The sequence below is a fragment of the Xenopus tropicalis genome, chromosome 1 (assembly GCF_000004195.4).
Source record: "Xenopus tropicalis strain Nigerian chromosome 1, UCB_Xtro_10.0, whole genome shotgun sequence".
NCBI classification, from domain to species: domain Eukaryota; kingdom Metazoa; phylum Chordata; class Amphibia; order Anura; family Pipidae; genus Xenopus; species Xenopus tropicalis.
This window is the reverse complement of record NC_030677.2, coordinates 113,329,811-113,348,119: the sequence shown is the minus strand read 5'-3', so window position 1 is coordinate 113,348,119 and position 18,309 is coordinate 113,329,811. Positions and strand designations below refer to the sequence as shown.

Below are 18,309 nucleotides of genomic sequence, written 5' to 3'. Positions count from 1 at the left end.
ATAAAAAAATATATACATTTGTTGGTTTAAGAAAAAAATTTTAAATGGTAGAGTGAATTATTTGCTATGTAAAGAGAATAAAATTTCAAATGGTGGAATCAGTTACTTGCAATGTGAACAGTGATATATAGTAATAAAAAATGGTATGCCATGACATATGGCAAAACAAAGAGGAAAAAAAGCTGTACTTCACAGTCTGTACCTCATTGATTGTACCTCACAGGCAGGTTTTTAAAATGGGCTATTTTGAATCTCAGTCTGGACTTGACTAAATCTTGGTAATGAGAGACAATGTATATACTCGAGTATAAGCCGATCCGAATATATGCCGAGGTACCTTATTTTACCTAAGAAAACTGGAAAAACGTATTGACTCGAGTATAAGCCTAGGGTGGTAAATGAAACCGCTACTGCTAAGTTTCAATAATCAAATAATTAATAAAGGACACTTAGGGGGAGATTTACTAATCCACGAATCCGAATCCCGAAAGATCCAAAACATCTCAGATAATAGATGTTATACCTGTACAGAAAAGAAAACCTTCACTTTTTGAATATGGAAAACATACATACCTCCTTCTTAACACAAGCTCAGACTATGGAATATATATTAAAAAGGCACATAAACTCCCTTTGCCAACACTGAAAGCTTTATCAGAAAGGTCTATGTAAATACAGCAATAAGCACTCACAGAAAAGTTGCAATGAGTCCTCTATCAAAAGAAACACATAATTTCTTGTCTTCTTTTGTGTAAACATATTGTTTTGTATGAGACTTCCTCTCTCAGAAAAATCCTCCATTCCTGGAGTCTGCTCAGCTCTCTCTTCTCTTCCTAGTCCTGCTTCCCCTCCCATAAGAATTCAGAATAATTCACTTCTCCTCCCATCAGAATGTGTTATCTGAGCTACCAGCAGCTACAGCTGGAGCAGGAAGCTAGGAAGACTAAGCTAAAATGACAGCTGCTATGTTAAACAAACACAGGGAGCTTCTAGGGCTGTTTATTTAGGTATGGTAAAGCTTTCTGCAGAATAAATATAGTGTTCTAGGTGGGACTAATGTGGCTTATCTATTGGCAGTAAAATGCCAAAATGATATAACTTCTTCTTTAAGTACTTTGAATCCTGTGTTTTATGCACCCTTATTTACTATTTAGAGGAAAATTATCCTGTTTAAAAACAGATTATGTGGATTTTCCCAACCACCTGCTTCATTGTTAAGACTCTCCCATGCACCTTACAACTATTGGCCTGAAGACTAAACACTGCTTCTTCTTGTCAGGGAATCTAAGTTGACTTTTACAGCCCCATGCAGACATTTTATATCCTAATACCACTTTACCAATCGTTAAATCTAATAATGTCTTCAGAGAATTTTGCAGGTTTATTCTAGATATTGTTCTGCTCCAGGCATGTGGGGAAGTGGGCCCTTTATAGGCTAGGGAAAATCTGAGGAATATATTATGAAACCCTATCATGGCTAAAAAGGCCTTGTTCAGACTAGTAATAGTAGAACATGGGTGACGATAGACTCTCTTACCCAGTTGGGCACACTGCTATGTAGGAATAAAAGTAGGATGCCAGAGCATCTTGCTAACAAAACAATAAAGGGTTTATTGTCAAAGATGCTCCATAGGGTTAATGCAGAGTAAATAAGGTAGTATTGTCAGATAAAGTCATAGGTAGAGTAGAGTTCTGTGACACAATTGTGGAGACAGCTTGGTAGGTTAGGATACACCTTTAGGGTTCTAGCAATAGTGGATTGACTCCCCTAGAGGGAGTAGAGAGTGTGCTCTGAGAATCTCAAGCAGGAAATTGGGTTGGCCTGTCATTAAATTCTGTTGCTAGTTGCACTGATTTCAGAGTCACCATGTAGCAATTATCTGTATTAATTGGTAATCAGCCTTATGTTGTGACATTTATATTATGTATATACAGTATATTATGAGTCAGTCCCTAAGCTTACTAAGTGACAGCACCACAGAGCATGTGCAGTGAATCAGCAGAAAAAAAGATGGGGAGCTACTGGGGCATCTTCACTGGCACAGATCTTCACTGCTAAAGGGTTGTGGTTGCCTAGGGCTGGTACAGAAGCCCAAAAAACATACTGTACAACATTTCTAGTCGACTTCTTTAGTTAAGCTTTAGTTCTTCTTTAAGGTGGCAGTGCCTAAGGGTGAGCTACCTCCGGCAAGCAACCCCTGTTGGAGCAGCTTTTTCTAGCTATCACGTACTCTCTAATATTCCTAGAATGTACTATGACAAATGCTAGTCCTGTAACTGACTAAACCTAGTTCACAGCGACCCTTTTCTCGACTTCCTTGACATCAGGTTCCCCAGACACATCCACCTAGTTTAGCAGACAGAAAGCCAAAGAGAAAGTGCCGCTCATTTCCAATCACTATATTAAAATGTGACAGGAAGTTGTCAGTAAACCTATAAGCCAATAAATAGATATGTAGATCTAGTAACTTAGATAAATGATCTTCTGCCTAGTAACTTTCAAGAAATACCACATACCTTGTGGAAGCTGCTCACCTTTGAGGAAGATTGATGGATTTCAGCTGTACCTACACCTCCCACAGACTAAACAGTTACTGCTGATAGAGACAAGATTGCAACAAAAGGAGTAAATGAGAAAGGAGAAATGTCAATCAAGCTAAGGGTTGGTCCAGTCTGCAGAGAATCAGATTCGGAAGTCAATCTATGGAATAACAAGACAGTAACATGTACTCAATATTAACGAAGCAAGAATAAATCCATGAGGAAGGTAAAACAATCCTACTGTGTTGAAATATATTTTAGTAGCCATAAGGGATGGCGTGGGTAGAGGTGCAAGACCTTGCTAAAAAAATAACCTTCTCTGCACTCCTATCCTCCTCCCTTGTCCTTAAAAGATATTGCTTCTGCTTTTCTGATAATTTTCCCATTTATTCTCATAAATTATATAACTGTACCACTCTTTGTGTTTGTGCCTTGTAAATCATTGCTTACACTTTTAGTGCCATGTGAATAATTACATTATTTTTTCCTTTAACGCTAATGCTGGTTGGCTTTTATGGTAAACTTCTATTAATCCTGACTTAGAATGTTTTTTGACCAGAGGGAAGAAAAACTAAATATTGCAACTGAATTATTTGGTGCCCTTGTTTTTTTTTAAAGGAGAATTAAACCCTAGCCACCCTCCTTGCTTCATCTTGCAGCATCTAATCTATTCTTTTCAGAAGTCTCCCTGTGTGCTGACCTGTCATAAATTTGAAGAGTTGTGCAGCTGAGTTCTTAGGGGCCATCTTCCCCTGTCTTTTAATCCTCTTCTGTTACATAGTTACAAAGGGTTGAAAAAAGACCATAGTCCATCAAGTTCAACCCATCCAAGTAAACCCAGCACACACAACCTATACTTACCAATCTATACACTCACATACATAAACTATATATACAACCACTAATACTAACTGTAGATATTAGTATCACAATAGCCTTGGATACTATGCTTGTTCAAAAACTTATCCAGGCCCCTCTTAAATCTGCCATTACCTGCCTATATTCCCCTCTAATGTACCTGTACAGAGTAATCATGTCCCCTTGCAAGCGCCTCTTTTCCAGAGAAAACAACCCCAACCGTGACAGTCTCACCTCATAGTTTAAATCTTCCATCCCCTTAACCAGTTTAGTTGCACGTCTCTGCACTCTCTCCAGCTCATTAATATGTTTCTTAGGGACTGGAGCCCAAAACTGCACTGCATACTCAAGGTGAGGCCTTACCAGGGACCTATAAAGAGGCAAAATTATGTTCTCATCCCTTGAGTCAATGCCCTTTTTTATACAAGACAGCACTTTATTTGCTTTAGTAGCCACAGAATGACACTGCCTGGAATTAGACAACTTGTTATCTACAAAAACCCCTAGATCCTTCTCCATTAAGGATACCCCCAACACACTACCATTCAGAAGATAGTTCAAGTTTATGGGAGCAGTGGAGGGGATCCTGATAATGGGGTACAGTCGAGTTCTCCTTTAAACTAGTTCCAATTGCTGATTCCTTTTTGAGACTCTGTTCTTGCGTTCCAATGTCCATACATTCATTTGGGATACTTCACCCCTATACCCTGTGCTATATGTTCTTATTTTATTCCTTTTCATTATACAGAACACTTTCTGATCTATATGGAGGCAGTACTTGATTTACAATTTTCATTGTTTCATTTTTTTTCTTTGGCTTAGATGTGCTAATGCTTCCTGAAATTTAGTATTTTCAGAACTGCATTTAGCATCTTCCTTTTACCTACTGTTACCACAACAACTACAGTCTCTCTCTGCATAGCTTTATAATGTTGTCAACATACAAAGACTGTTGCCTAGGTATTATTGTACCCAAAGATTCTCACCTCACATAACCTCTTCTAATCTCCTCCTTAAGTTTATTGATATCTGAAACAAATAAGATGTCCAATTCTTATTATCTACTATACAAAAGGATTAAAGTATTCATCTATCTGTTCTTGTGCCATTTGATCACCACCTGTCAACCAATATGCAACACAAGAAATGGTGTTGGAGGGAGAGTGTTGATAGCAGAAAGACTCGGCTAAGTGGGCTGAGGGTAATATAGTGGAAAAGGAAGCAGCCAGAGCAGCTAGTACTCTAGAAGCACAGGTAGGTAGTAAGAGTATTTATGCCAAGAATGATAGCGGGGTTAACTCCATCATGTGAAGGTCATCAAAGTCTTAGAAAATCTATGTTTAAAAGGCATTTTTAAATTTCAACTGGCTTTCATTGTTTATTGTGTATGCTTTCTTGCATTTTTTTCAATATTCCTATTCTGCCTGTTTTCACTGATCCCGGCAATAGAAAAACAAACTGTGAGGCACTCATTCTCTTACTTATATTTCTGTTCAAGCCCTTTCCTAATTTTGACTCTATGGCTGCTTTCTGGTTGCTAATAAAGGCCTACCAACCAGATAGCAGTTGAATGTAAAAAAGAAATATTAAAAATAAACAGGAAATACTTGCAGACTGTGTTTTCTAGATCTTACTAAAGGTTATTTTAAGGTGTATTACCTCTTTAATACAAGTGCTTTGTGCTGGAGAATGAGTGGTACTGAAATGATATACATTTCCCATTTAACAGTATAGTGTATGCTTATCTTGTACATATATACATAACATATTGAGTATAGATACTGTACATTTGCAAGCAAAATATGCATTTTTTAAAAATTGTATTTACTGTCATTCCTCTCTTAAATGTTACAGATATTTGGCCCATAGAACGTATACTGCTATAATGCAAAGAATTTTGTTTGTCCAAACCAGGATAAATAAAGGCTCGTCCTAGGAATCTAATAGCACCTAGCTGATAATTCCTACAAATGGGTTATGGTACCCACAAGAGTAGGTATCACTGTCCGTCGATTAGGCTGTGAGTTGAAAAGATGTATGAATGGATCTCCATGTATAATATAAGGCACTGACATTACTTGTGCACTGTCACTGTGTAATGCACAGAAACACTACTTCCCAGTGTTGTATTGAGGGCCACACAGGCTGCCACCCAAGTCTTTGGCACGGAGCAGACCTTGGTGGGCATGGCCCACAAGGGCCTTAGTTTTTTATGTCCCACTGGTGTTTAATCCTGCTAATTCCCAATTTATGTTTAACAAAATTATGTATAATCATGTTTCTATATATACACAGAGAAGGCCAGTGTTACACATGCTGTACTGGGTAGGGAATAGTCTGTGCTTTTTTGGAAGGGTTTGTAATCTTCCTGGCACAGGACATGTTTCTCCCTTAGAATAAATTTTCTTTCTTCATTTTGTATTGCACTACAAATGGTGCACAAAAATGCATTTAGCAGAGGAATACAGTGACCTTTAATAGCTCTCATCATTTACCTTCTAAAAGCACATTATATATAATCTGCATAACTGTACAGATTTCTGTTCATTCCTCCCCTCATTTTGTATATGGATTGTAATGCTTAAATACACTGGTTTAGAAATGGCTGGTACTTGATAAGACCAGTGACCTTTTCCCTGCAGAGTATAAAATGGCAATTTATTTCAATTGCTAAAATGCTTAAGTGGTTTACATTTTTTTTGAAAGGACAAACATTTATGTATGTTTTTAAATTGCATATATTGCATATATTATACCGGCAATTGACATCTAGCTTAATTTAGTTGGAACAATGGCCACTAGTTTGTCAACTATACCTTTGGTTCAAGGCAGCTGCAAGATTTTTGTTTAGAGCAGTGCTGTCCAACTGACCCCCCTCTGTGTGGCCCCCCACCTGTCTGGCTGCTTTGATGGCTTACCTTTGTGTAAGCTTTAAATGGTATCTGTACTGGCCCCCTGCATGGTTAACACCTTTAGGCTGTAAACCCCCTGTATTGTTTAAAAATGTAATCCCCTGTATTGTTCACACCTTTTAATCTCTGCATTGTTCACCCCTTGCAGTGTTCACACCTCAGGCTGTAATCACCCACATTGTTCACCTGTTCACACTTTAGACAGACTGTAGGAGCAGTAGAAACCCACAAATAAACCCTGCACACTATAAAAAGAACATATACTGTGGTGGTACTGCAATTAAAAAGTTTTTTAATATATAGTTATTGTGCAGAGTGTAGGAGCAGTGCCAGCATTGCGTCACTGTAGGCTGCCTGTGTGTGGCATAGTCTGCCTGCCCTATGCTGCCTGTATGTGCCATACACACAGGCAGCATAAGACAGGCAGAGTATGGCACACACAGGCAGGGTAGGGAAGGCAGAATATGGCACACACAGGCAGGGTAGGGAAGGCACAGTATGGCACACACAGGCAGGGTAGGGAAGGCAGAGTATGGCAGTTTTTTGCTGTACTACTACCATTAATATGGCTATGGTCATGCAATAACATGGGTGTAGTTTCAAGCGGGTGTGGTTTTAAAAAGGGGAGTGGTCAAATCTAGCTTCCATTATCGGCCCTCCACCACGGAGGCCGGAAAAATTCCGGCCCTTGGTACCACAGAAGTTGGACAGCACTGGTTTAGAGAATCCTGTGTTACTGTCATTCTACCTTGCCTAGATATATACTGCAGTTTTGTTGATGAAAAGTGTTGGGCAATTTTGATGCACTGATGATGGGGATTTTACACTTCAATGTTGTAATGGCAATTCATTTTTAAGGTGTACATTTATCAAGCATTTTGCAGTATGGGAGTGCGCCCTTCTCTTTTGTTTGTTTTGTAGATGCAGTTTGTTTTGACCAACCACTTCATTTACTTCATGACCAACCACCCATTGAGTTCCAGCTTTATTTGGGTTATCTTCTTGAACAATTGTAAACTTATCTCAGTTGAATGTATCCTGAAAAATTCCCAATTGTCTAATTGTTCATTATAATTCATACTCATTATAAAACCCCTAAGCACCCATTACTGGTGTTTTGTTCTGATTGAATGGGGCCTACAATATGTCACAAGTCAGGAACTGTGCATAAATAAAATGGCATACGTTAGGGCATGGTTGTCCGACTGGAGGCCCGCAGGCTGGATGTGGCCATTCAATGGATCTTTATGACCCCCAATCTGGTCAGAGACTTCATAGACTTCACTACATGGCATCATCATTTTATCATTTAAATTGATAAACATATCAAATGATATCTATTAAGTGTTTACAGTCTAAAACTATATAACTAAAAATGGCATAATGTAGGAGGGCAGGGCTGTCCAACTGGAGTTCTATAACTATTTTTTATGGTAATAAGGGATATTAAAGTGAATTAAGAACACTCTACTTTAGAAGCCCTGAGTCCTTGAATGAGTGCTGAATTGCTGCCATTACTTACATGCTAAATAAACATTTTTCCACCTCCAGTAAGACAGTGACAAACTGTAAATACACAGACGGATGCTAAAAACATCATGTGCTGAAAGACTAAATAGGGAGAAAGACAATTTAAGTACTTCACAGACAGTGACATATTGTAACAATGGGGAAATAATTGAGAGGAGGAGAACAAGAGCACTGAGATAACCATTTAGCCACAATGTGTAACTGATTCAGCAGTCTGATGTGGAAACTTGAGTATATAGCACCCAGAAGAAAGCCTCTTAATCATCTAATTACATGAAGCTATTACTGATGAGACAAATAGTAATAACAATCAGTAACAATAAAATTGTGCAAAAATCCTGGTTTTAAGCACTACCATTATCATTTAAATACCCTGAACAATAGATCCCAGTTTGTGAGACTGTTCTTCCAGAGGGGACCCTGACAGACGGTCAGTTGGGTGAGATTCAAGGTACATGCTTATTTGTTGTTGTATGTAGACATTCTTGGAACTGAATGATTGATACAAGTTTGTTTTTTTAAATCTTTTTGTAAGCTTATTATGACCTATGTTTTGTTGTGATATGTATCTAAACAAATACTGGCACTAATTCCAATTATAACCTGCAGGGGGCTAGCTAAAATCATCATGGTACTTAAAAGTATTGTAATTTTGGGTGTGCTGGCAACCCCATAGCAATAAGAAACATCTTATTGCAGACACATCTGCAGACAGACACTGCTACACTTAGGGGCACATTTATTAATGTACTAACGCTCCAAATCTGACTTTTTCGTACAGAGCGTATTTTCTGTGACATTTTCGTACCTGCGCAACTTTTTCGTACTTTGTGACAAAATTTGTGTGACAAAATCGTATTGTCACGCCGAGTACGAATGTTTCGGATTCATTCACGCTTCGGTATGGTGACTTTCCTTGGGCCAGGTTGGAGCTGCAGAGTGCCATTGAGTCCTATGGGAGGCTTCCGAAATCATGCACAGAAGGATCAAAGTCAGAAAGGTTTTCCCGGATTGCCAATACGATATTATCGTGACTGTTCCGAATTTTTCAGAAGCATTTTCGTGATATTTGCAATTATCAGAAATTATCATATCCAATCCGAATCTTTCCCATTTCGGGATTCGAACTTGTACTTTGATGAATGTGCCCCTTAGGGACTTATTTATCATGCTGTGTAAAAATAAAACTGGAGGCTAAACATACCATCTGAGTGGATTCGAGTGATTAGAGTATATAAATAGTGAGTTTATCAAGGTGTTTATATATTTTTCGCATTAAAGCTTCATGTATAAAATTCCAGCATAAGGCAGCAGCTACTTGCAAATATGGTGTAAAGAAAAATCACCCTTCAAAAAACTGGTGGATTTTACTGGAGCAATTTACTTGCTGCTTACATTCTTCCCATGGACTCGAATGGGTTATGCCATAAATATAATCGTACAGTGCAGCAATCAAGTGGCATAAAACAAAATGCATCGTTTTATAAACTAGCAATTTGTTTTACACCCTTTTTCTAGTGTAAATAGACCCCTACGTCTGATTTATATCCTTGTGTATATCCTTATATCAGCTCTCTGTGGCTTTCACAGTCTCAAACTAATTAAGGTCTGATGAAGCAAAGTTGTGATTTAGAGAAGCAGAGTTGATTTAGAGAGAATATGATACTACAATCTGATTTGTTTTTCTTGCTGATAGTTTACAAAAATATGCTGTTAAAGAATGTTTGCATATTTGCTTTTAGCCCTTCCTGACACATATTGCACATTATCTGAGAAACCAGCAATATAGAGAATTAAGAATATGAATGTAATGAATGAGAAAATGTATCAGTAGTTTGAACATTACCTGCACAGCACTATTTATCAAGACAACTCTCCTTAAACTAGACTGAAATTACATTTCCTAACATCGCTCTTTTTTCCATTTTGCACCTTTTCTGTGCTTGTTAAAGGGAAACTCTGGCTTCCGAACCCCACACAACACAGAAACTCCTAATATACCTAACATTGTAATCTGGTCCTTCAAAAAGTATGAATAAATACCATTTTTATATGCTGAAATCCAGCTGCAAAACAGTTTTCTGCATCATTTGAAATGCTAGGAGAGGAGAAGGGCCTAAAACATTGGTTACAAATTGTAATGGCTTCTTCAAAACTTACAGACAGCATGCAGGAACTACATAACCCACAATGCATTGCACTGTGATGTTCCTTTCCTTATTGACATCACGTGCTGGAAATTGTGGGATTTTTAGGATGCAGGCTGACAGTCTACTACTGTTACATTTTATTTCAGCCAGATCAGATCAGCGGGGGAACAGGGGGGCAGACTTAGGTAACTAATCTAAACCGTATTACTACATTAAAATCATAAAAAGCTGCATATTTTTTAATTGATGTACAGGTATAGGACCCGTTATCCATGCCACCAGCAAGAATGTAAATCGCCAGTGGAATGCCATACGCAGTGCTTCAGTTTTCCAAAGTCACCCAAAGTTTCCTTGTGAGGAAACTTCGGGAAACCGAAGCAACGCGTATTGGCGATCTACATTCTTGCCGGTGGGATGGCATGTCAGGGGGATTAGTCGCCCTCAATTTAGAAGATTTATCGTGGGCGACTAATCTCCCCATATGCCACTGCCCTTAGGGTTTAGACACATGGAGCTACTTAGTAGCAGCTACTTGTCACAGCTACTAAACGCCAGAAAATGCCATAGATAATACTGAGAATAGCCTCTGCTAAAACGTAGAGGCAGTTAACAGTAGATAGTAACATAGTAAGTTGGGTTGAAAAAAGACATACGTCCATCACGTTAAACCATAATGCCTATATATAACCTGCCAAACTACTAGTTGATCCAGAGGAAGGCAAAAAAACCCCATCTGAAGCCTCTCTAATTTGCTGCAGAGGAGAAAAAATTCCTTCCTGACTCCAAGATGGCAATCGGACCAGTCCCTGGATCAACTTGTACTAAGAGATATCTCCCATAACCCTGTATTCCCTCACTTGCTAAGAATCCATCCAGCCCCTTCTTAAAGTTATATAATGTATCAGCCAGCACAACTGATTCGGGGAGGGAATTCCACAACTTCACAGCTCTCACAGTAAAAAATCCTTTCCGAATATTTAAACGGAACCTCCCTTCTTCTAAACGGAGTGGGTGCCCTCGTGTCCGTTGGAAGGACCTACTGGTAAATAAAACATTAGAAAGGTTATTATATGATCCCTTTATATATTTATACATAGTTATCATGTCACCTCTTCTCCAGTGTAAACAAACCCAACTTGGCCAGTCTTTCTTCATAACTGAGACTATCCATACCCTTTACCAGCTTAGTTGCCCTTCTCTGGACCCTCTCTAACTCAATCATGTCCCGTTTGAGCACTGGAGACCAGAACTGGACAGCATATTCCCGATGGGGCCTTACCAGTGCTCTGGGGATCAGCATTGTCTACTATAGTAGCTTTGACAAGTAGCTGCTACAAGTAGCTCTGTGTGTCTTCACTCTTATACTGCTTGAAGAAATTGGCTCCCTGTTCAAAAGCTACATGCTGATGAACTTAATAGTTGGTCTATTTTGCTTCTGCCACTCTGACAATCAGCAATTAGAGATTAGCAACAGGTTATTTTCCAAATGCCACAATGTAAAGATAATGATCGTCTCAAGCCTTTTAATAAATGATGTGCTCTTTCCGTCTATTGAAAATTGCTTTGTATCGCTGATCATGCAGCTTTCCTAGAGGCTCACAAGAGAATCAATCATGGTTGAAGTCAGACAAAAAAAAGCTCAGAGCAGCACAAGAAAACAACATTGCTGCTGAGCTGTAACATGCCATTACTAACATATTTATATGGGATACTGTGCCCCCTTTTAGGATGTAAAGTTAAGAGAATTCATCAAGGAGATCCAGGAGGGCATTACTACATTGTTATATATTACATTTGTAACAATTCTATTTGCAGTAATGACATTACGTACAATCAACTGATTTTTTATCACAAAATAGAACTGCCCTAAGGACAATTTAACAGATGTCACAGTGCCCTGAGGGTGGAGGCTATGGCTCATACAACGTGTAAAACAGCCATGAAATATATTCAGGCATCTTGTGGTTTTATACTTTAACATCAACCACTGAACATTAACTACCTAGATTTCTAAAAATGCTATTCTCATTAAATACATTACTAAAACATAACAGCGTTTGTGACAAAGTTACTATGATTCATGAAGATTATAGAGATATAATTGTAGAATAGTGACATTTTGCTACAAGGCAAGGTGGAGGCATAGATGCATATTTACCAAGGAGTGAAATTAGAGCTTGCCACAGTCAAACTGCAATTCTGCTACTCACATTTAATTTCTATGGGATTTTTAGATGGGTATTTATTCAATGGTGATTTCTTAATTTCACACATTAATAAAAATGTTCCTAAAAATCCTGCATTCCCCTGCAGTGGGGTTCTTCTGTGTGGCATGGCGAAATGCAGCCCCCTTTTTCTATTGTGCTGTACTCACACAGGCACATGTAAGTGCTGAGTGCAGATGGAATGCAGCATGTTGCGTTCCACCTAAGTTTGGCGCTTACATGCACATGTATGAGTAGAGTGGGGAAAGGAAGAATGGGCTGCTTCTGTTCTGTGTTGCTCTGTGGTGGAATGTAGGGGAACGCAAGAACAGATTCCGTTGAGTACAAGCCCTAATTTCATAATTATACCTAATTTCCCCGGTAAACATTGAATATCAGTTTTGACCAGCAGCTTGGCAATGTAGAAAGTGCCAGGTGTTGTTTCTGGGTGTGGTGCATTTATAGTAAATACACTTTCAACACAAGGAAAATATGGGTTTCTGAAGGGCAGAACCTGCAAATTCTTAAACCCGATGAGGGTTTGACAAGAAAAACGTAGTGGTAATAAAAAATAAAATCTTGATGGCATATTAAAGGGGAATTATAAACCTTCTTCTTTAACATGAGTTCAGTGAATAGGGTTTGGTCTGAAAATACTTTTTGCCCAATGTTGTAATCAAAAATAATCTGTTATAAAAATAAACAAGGTGAAGCTACTCCATGTTTGGCCCTTGAGAGGTTATTAGACTACCAGAGCACAGATAATCCCCTGATTAATGAACTCCAGTTCATCTGCGCATTGATAATCTGATTATATACTTTACAAGGACTGAACATTGCTTTAGAGTTGCTTTAATATCCCTGTTTCACTCAAACATATTTTGTAATTAAAACACAGGGCAAAAAATATGTTCAGCAAAATCCCCATTCATTGCACTCCTGTTGCAAAGGAGGTATAGTGGCCCTTTACCTTCAAACAGTATACCACAGAAAAATAAATCATTTTTGCCTCATTCTTCACTGCTAGTTCAGACTCCAGACTCTAAAGCTGGCCATACACGCACCGATAATAGCGTACGAAACCTCGTTTCGTACGATATTCGGTGCGTGTATGGCAAGTTGGCGAGACGACCGATATCGCAGGAGGCTGCTGATATCGGTCAATTTGGCGATCGGGCGCCATTGAAGGCGCCCGAGCAAAATCTATGTTCAGGGCTGAATCGGCAGAAGGAGGTAGAAATCCTATTGTCTCTACCTCCATATCTGCCGTTTCAGCCCTGAACGTCAGTGGAGGGTTGGAACGATCTTTCGTGCTACCGATGGTCGCACGAAAGATCGAAAATCACCACATATGTGGCCACCTTAAGAACTCCTACTGTTTAAGTTTCAATTAAGTTTTTTAAAACACAATGTTTTTACAGATTCAACTTAAACACAAATTACATTTTCATTTGTTAAACTAAATATTATTTTGGGATTTAAATTTTCTTTACCTTGACTTGATGCATTGGTTTATACATAAATATATACATAAACAGTATGCGATAGCAACTAAAGTCTACAACCGACACATGCATTCACTGCTGCCATTTCTCTGATGCTGGCGAGACATTTATTAACTAATCTGTAAAATTTTTAGAGTTAAGAAAGTCAATGAGTCAAAAAGATAATTACTTTCATTTTCCTCCCTCTCATATAAGCTCAAGTCATATCACATGAGGAGGAAATGAAAGTAATTAACTTTTTAAAGGTGATGTAAACCCAAAAAGTGTTATTCTAAACAAGCTTTAGGTATACAATCATTTCAAATTTTCAGCTATTGTAATTGTAAATAGTATTGTAAATTAATGTTTTCCTGCCCCTTTTTGAACTGCATAACTAATAGAAATCAACCCTCCTTGATTCTTTACAGTTAATCAGCTGGCTCCTGATGCACTATTTTGAGTCAAAATCAGAATATTAGTCAAACTAATATTGGAAAGTTACTTACAATTAGGACGTCCTTCTTTATGCAAAATTTTATTTTGAGTTTTGTATCTCTTTAAAACCTAAATCTTTTAGAAAAACCATGAAAATGAAATACTGCTAAAGAAAGAAAGTGGTATACTATTTGAAAATTAAAGTTGTAAAGGTGAACTTTCCCTTTAACTATATATATTTCTTTATATTTATTGTATAAAATAAAGAAATTCATCAGCCTTGCCACTGCAGGTATGGGATCCCTTGTGCAAAAACCCATTATGCAGAAAGTTCTGAATTTCAGGAAGGCCACCTCCCATAAAGTGCATTTTAGGCAAGTAATTTCAATTTTTTAAAATGATTTCCTTTTTCTCTGTAAAATAAAACTGTACCTTGTACTTGACGGTAACTAAGCTGCATGAATCCATATTGGAGGCAAAATCCTATTGGGTTTATTTAATGTTTAAATGATTTTTAGCAGACTTAAGGTATGGCGATTCAAATCACAGAAAGATTCCTTATCCAGAAACCCCCAGTTCCAAGCATTCCGGATAATAGATCCTATACCTGCAGAACAAATTGATCTCTCATAATTTCTGAACCATTTACAAACATACAGAAAATGTTGGAACACCATAGGCATGTAACAAATATTAACAGCATTCAAATAAAAGTGCAGTTATCATTTTAATTTGCAATAAATAACTAAATCATGCAACATGGTTTTAATGATTCTAATAATGATGTAATAAATAGAATGGCCATATTTCTATGTGGCACACAGACTTTGGATCTGCCTTCATGCAATAACATGAAATACATTCACCTCATAAATAATTATACATGGGTGCAGAATTAATAGTGCTGAAACCATGAATGTTTACTACTATTATGAAAGTATTGAATAGTAAAATAAAGAGCTGAGAACTTTATTTTTAGTTTCTAAATCATTAAAAATATCTTTTCCATTTTTTTTTTTATAAAAGGAATACTCTAATAACTCATAAAGTGCCTTATTTACTGGCCATGTCTCTGCAACCTACAGAATATATTACTCTTTATGTTCTCTAACAAGTTTAAAAAGGGGTGTATAACTTACTTTTCTATATTGCATTTTTAGTTGTGAGCTTCAATGTGTGAAAGCTCTTACCACGTTATTAACAGGCAGGCACCTCAAGTGTAAAAAAAGGTAATATAGTATTAGGTTTTCTTTTCAAAGTGCAGCTTTTACATTAAAATGAGAAGGGAGAAACCAAAATTCTTGTGTCGATAGAAAATTCCCAAGGCTGTAAACTGAAAGCTTTCCCCAAAAGGCTGTATCAATTCTACAGATTCCCAATGGGCCTGCTACTAGTCGCTTGACACTGCATTGTAAGTCCCATAAGGGCTGTGAAAGAGTTTAAGGGAACCAGATCTCTCATGCGTTTGGTACCAAAATGAATCTTTTAGAGCCAGGGGAGCTTTGTGCAGTTCTCGTTCCTTGCATATGAAATCACATTTGTGGCAGTCGGCTTGCTTTCGCAAGCTATAAAACAATTATTGGATGATTCATTAACAGGAGGAAAAAAAATATGGTAGGAGGATTGCCAATATCAGAAGCCTTTACCGATTAGATCTCTGAGATTTGATAAAGATGAGTAATCTCATCAACCGACATTGAAGAAAATAAAAATCCCTTTTCTACTGACATAATGATTTTATAGCTAGACACTGTAACCATGGCAATAGTGACGAAGAGCAAAATTTAGTTTTACACTAGCGTGACAAAATAAATATGAAAAGGAGGAAAAATACTGATTGATCCATGGTCTTTGCTACTGAGTCCATGTGTAACATATATTGTAAATAAAAACGAGGGTTGTGTTTTTCTGGGGGCATGGGTATGGGTTCTTTTCCATGTTGACAGGAACAAGAATCTTACAGTAGGGTTGTGCTGCCTTCAAGCTGTTCTTGACTGTGATTTGCATCTCTCCCAGACTGCCCTTCAGCAAACAGTGCTGGGGGATGTGATGCAACAATAGCAGTAAGGCATCAACTTTAACATCCCAATTTTTGAAAATGGAGGTGCTTTATAATGGTACTCCCCCCCAGAAAAGCAGACCCTGGGCAAATGAAAGTTAGATGATTACAGTGCATCTTTGTAAAAGACACCTCGCACTCACACACAGGCACACATCCAACTGGCAGCATATTTGGCCTTTCACCCCAAGCACATACATTGGTCGGGAGCATTGTGCAATAGCATTTGCGTTTTTTTTCTGAACACATCCATGTAAATGACAGTGTCACGAATCGGTATGTCCCTGTCCCATTTTCAGGCATTCTGATTGTCAGTGCATATCACAGAGCGGTAGGAGCTTGATCCCTGTACACAAGTCTGAGCTGTGCAGAGGCTGCTCCCCACACAGTAGTTATGTAGTGGCTGTGGTGCTGCTGCTGCAGATTTCTGTACTGGGGTAAATCTCATCATAGGGAGGGGGTTGCTCATTAGGCAGAGGGTAGCAGTAGGGGTAGGATGGGTTCAAGTCAGGGTCCATGGGGGAGTAACCAGGCAGCTCTATGGAAGGGTGTCCCCCACAGTGCACCTCAACCCCGGCCTCATCAAACAGGTGAAAGACCCCCACGTTGATGTAGGAGACAGACTGAAAGGGAAAGTCCCCAGGGGAGTAGTCGTGCTCCTCGTTGGAGAAGATAGAGCCCTGGCTGTGCCTCTGAAAGCGCCTCCTCCCTCCACATCTCCTCCTCCGCCGCCGCCTGCGCTGCTGGGAGGACTTGTAGTTCTTGACTAGAAGCAGGTTGAGAAGCCCCAGCAGGCACTCCAGGGAGTTAAAAATGGTGGAGATGACCAAGCCCCGCTGGTAATCCTTTAACTTCTGGCACTTAGTGGTGGGGCTGCCGACCCCCTGCTGCAGGCAGTAGTGCGAGTACTTCCTTTCCACCAATGACACAGTATCCCCGTCTATCACCGCCCCAGCGAAGGCGCTCAGCACCCCCAGCATGAACACTAACACTCCGAGGAGCAGGAAGTTCTGGCTTCCCGCACGGCTCTCCCCAGACGAGTCCTCCCGGCAGCAGATAAGGGCGGAGCCCAAGAGGGAGAGGCCGGCGGAGAGCAGCAGCCCAGAGTAGAAGGCGCCGGCGGCCGTGCCCAGGCGGAACGGCTCCCCCTTCAGTTCAGAACCCAGAGAGAAGCACTTGAGGCCCACGGCGGCCGCGCTCAGGGCACAGGCGAGCAGGAGGCAGCTGGAGAGCGCGGCGCAGGCTCCCCGGACTCCCCACTTCATCCTCCGCAAAGGCCTCTACTCCTGCCTCCCTCTCTTGCACCCCTCTTCTTCTTCTTTTCCTCCGCCTCCTCCTCCTCTGCTCTGGCCGGCTGTCTCCCCTCATCCTCCCGCGTCCTCCTCCCCGACTGCCCTTTCGAGGACGGAGGTGGCGGCCCCGTGGGCTAGGGAGGACATGCTTTATTATACAGAGGGGTCGAGGAACTGCATGTACCGGCGGTTCCTTCCCAGCTCAGTCAGCTCCGGCTCCACTGCGTGTCTCACTCGCTGCACCTTCCCCGCCGCCTGCGCTCATTGCATTATCTCACTGCTCTGAGGAGAAGGGCATTAAATATTGATGGGGGGGGGGGGGAGCCGGATGCAATCCGCAGAGTAACAATCCGAGGAAAGCAGCCCCCCGTGCTCAGCACTCTCTCCTTGATGCAAGCCAGTCCGATTTAGGAGCTAGGAGAAAAAAAACCTCACATCACTTAGCAGTTTGATGTCATGAAGCCCACACAGAGCTGGCTCCCTCCCCCAGAACTGCTATCTTTAACCTGCGTGCCTTAGGAGCATGGAACAGGTTAATGGAGGAGCATTCCAAAGGCTTGGGGGGGGGGGGGGTAGGCTCCCTAAAAAGAGCACGTCAAATGTTGTGCGTTATATCACCACATAAATTAAAGGCAACTGCAGAGAGAGAAGCTTTTTACAACTAGCACCCCACATTCACTAAACTATAAAGTACAATTGGGGGGGTTATATTAGTTGTACAGATGTTGGATACATGGCCCACTGGTTGCACAGCTCTCTGCTCATGTCTTGTTGCATGAAAATGACCCAGTACAGAAAGGAATGGCAGGTTGATTCCATAATTGGTCCAGGATGCCACCACCTC

The 18,309-nt window shown here is 39.9% G+C and overlaps 1 protein-coding gene across 1 annotated transcript; it reads right to left on the bottom strand.

Annotated features, from left to right (window-relative positions):
• Positions 1–14,583: 14,583 nt before the first annotated feature.
• Positions 14,584–18,010, bottom strand: tmem271 (transmembrane protein 271). The gene has a single exon (XM_031890252.1). The coding sequence runs from the start codon at positions 17,436–17,438 to the stop codon at positions 16,566–16,568; it is 873 nt and encodes a 290-aa protein (XP_031746112.1). The 5' UTR covers positions 17,439–18,010; the 3' UTR covers positions 14,584–16,565.
• Between the last annotated feature and the right edge of the window lie 299 nt (positions 18,011–18,309).

Excerpts from the sequence above, each read along its gene's own strand:
- tmem271 (XM_031890252.1), bottom strand. The coding sequence starts at position 17,438 with ATGAAGTGGGGAGTCCGGGGAGCCTGCGCCGCGCTCTCCAGCTGCCTC.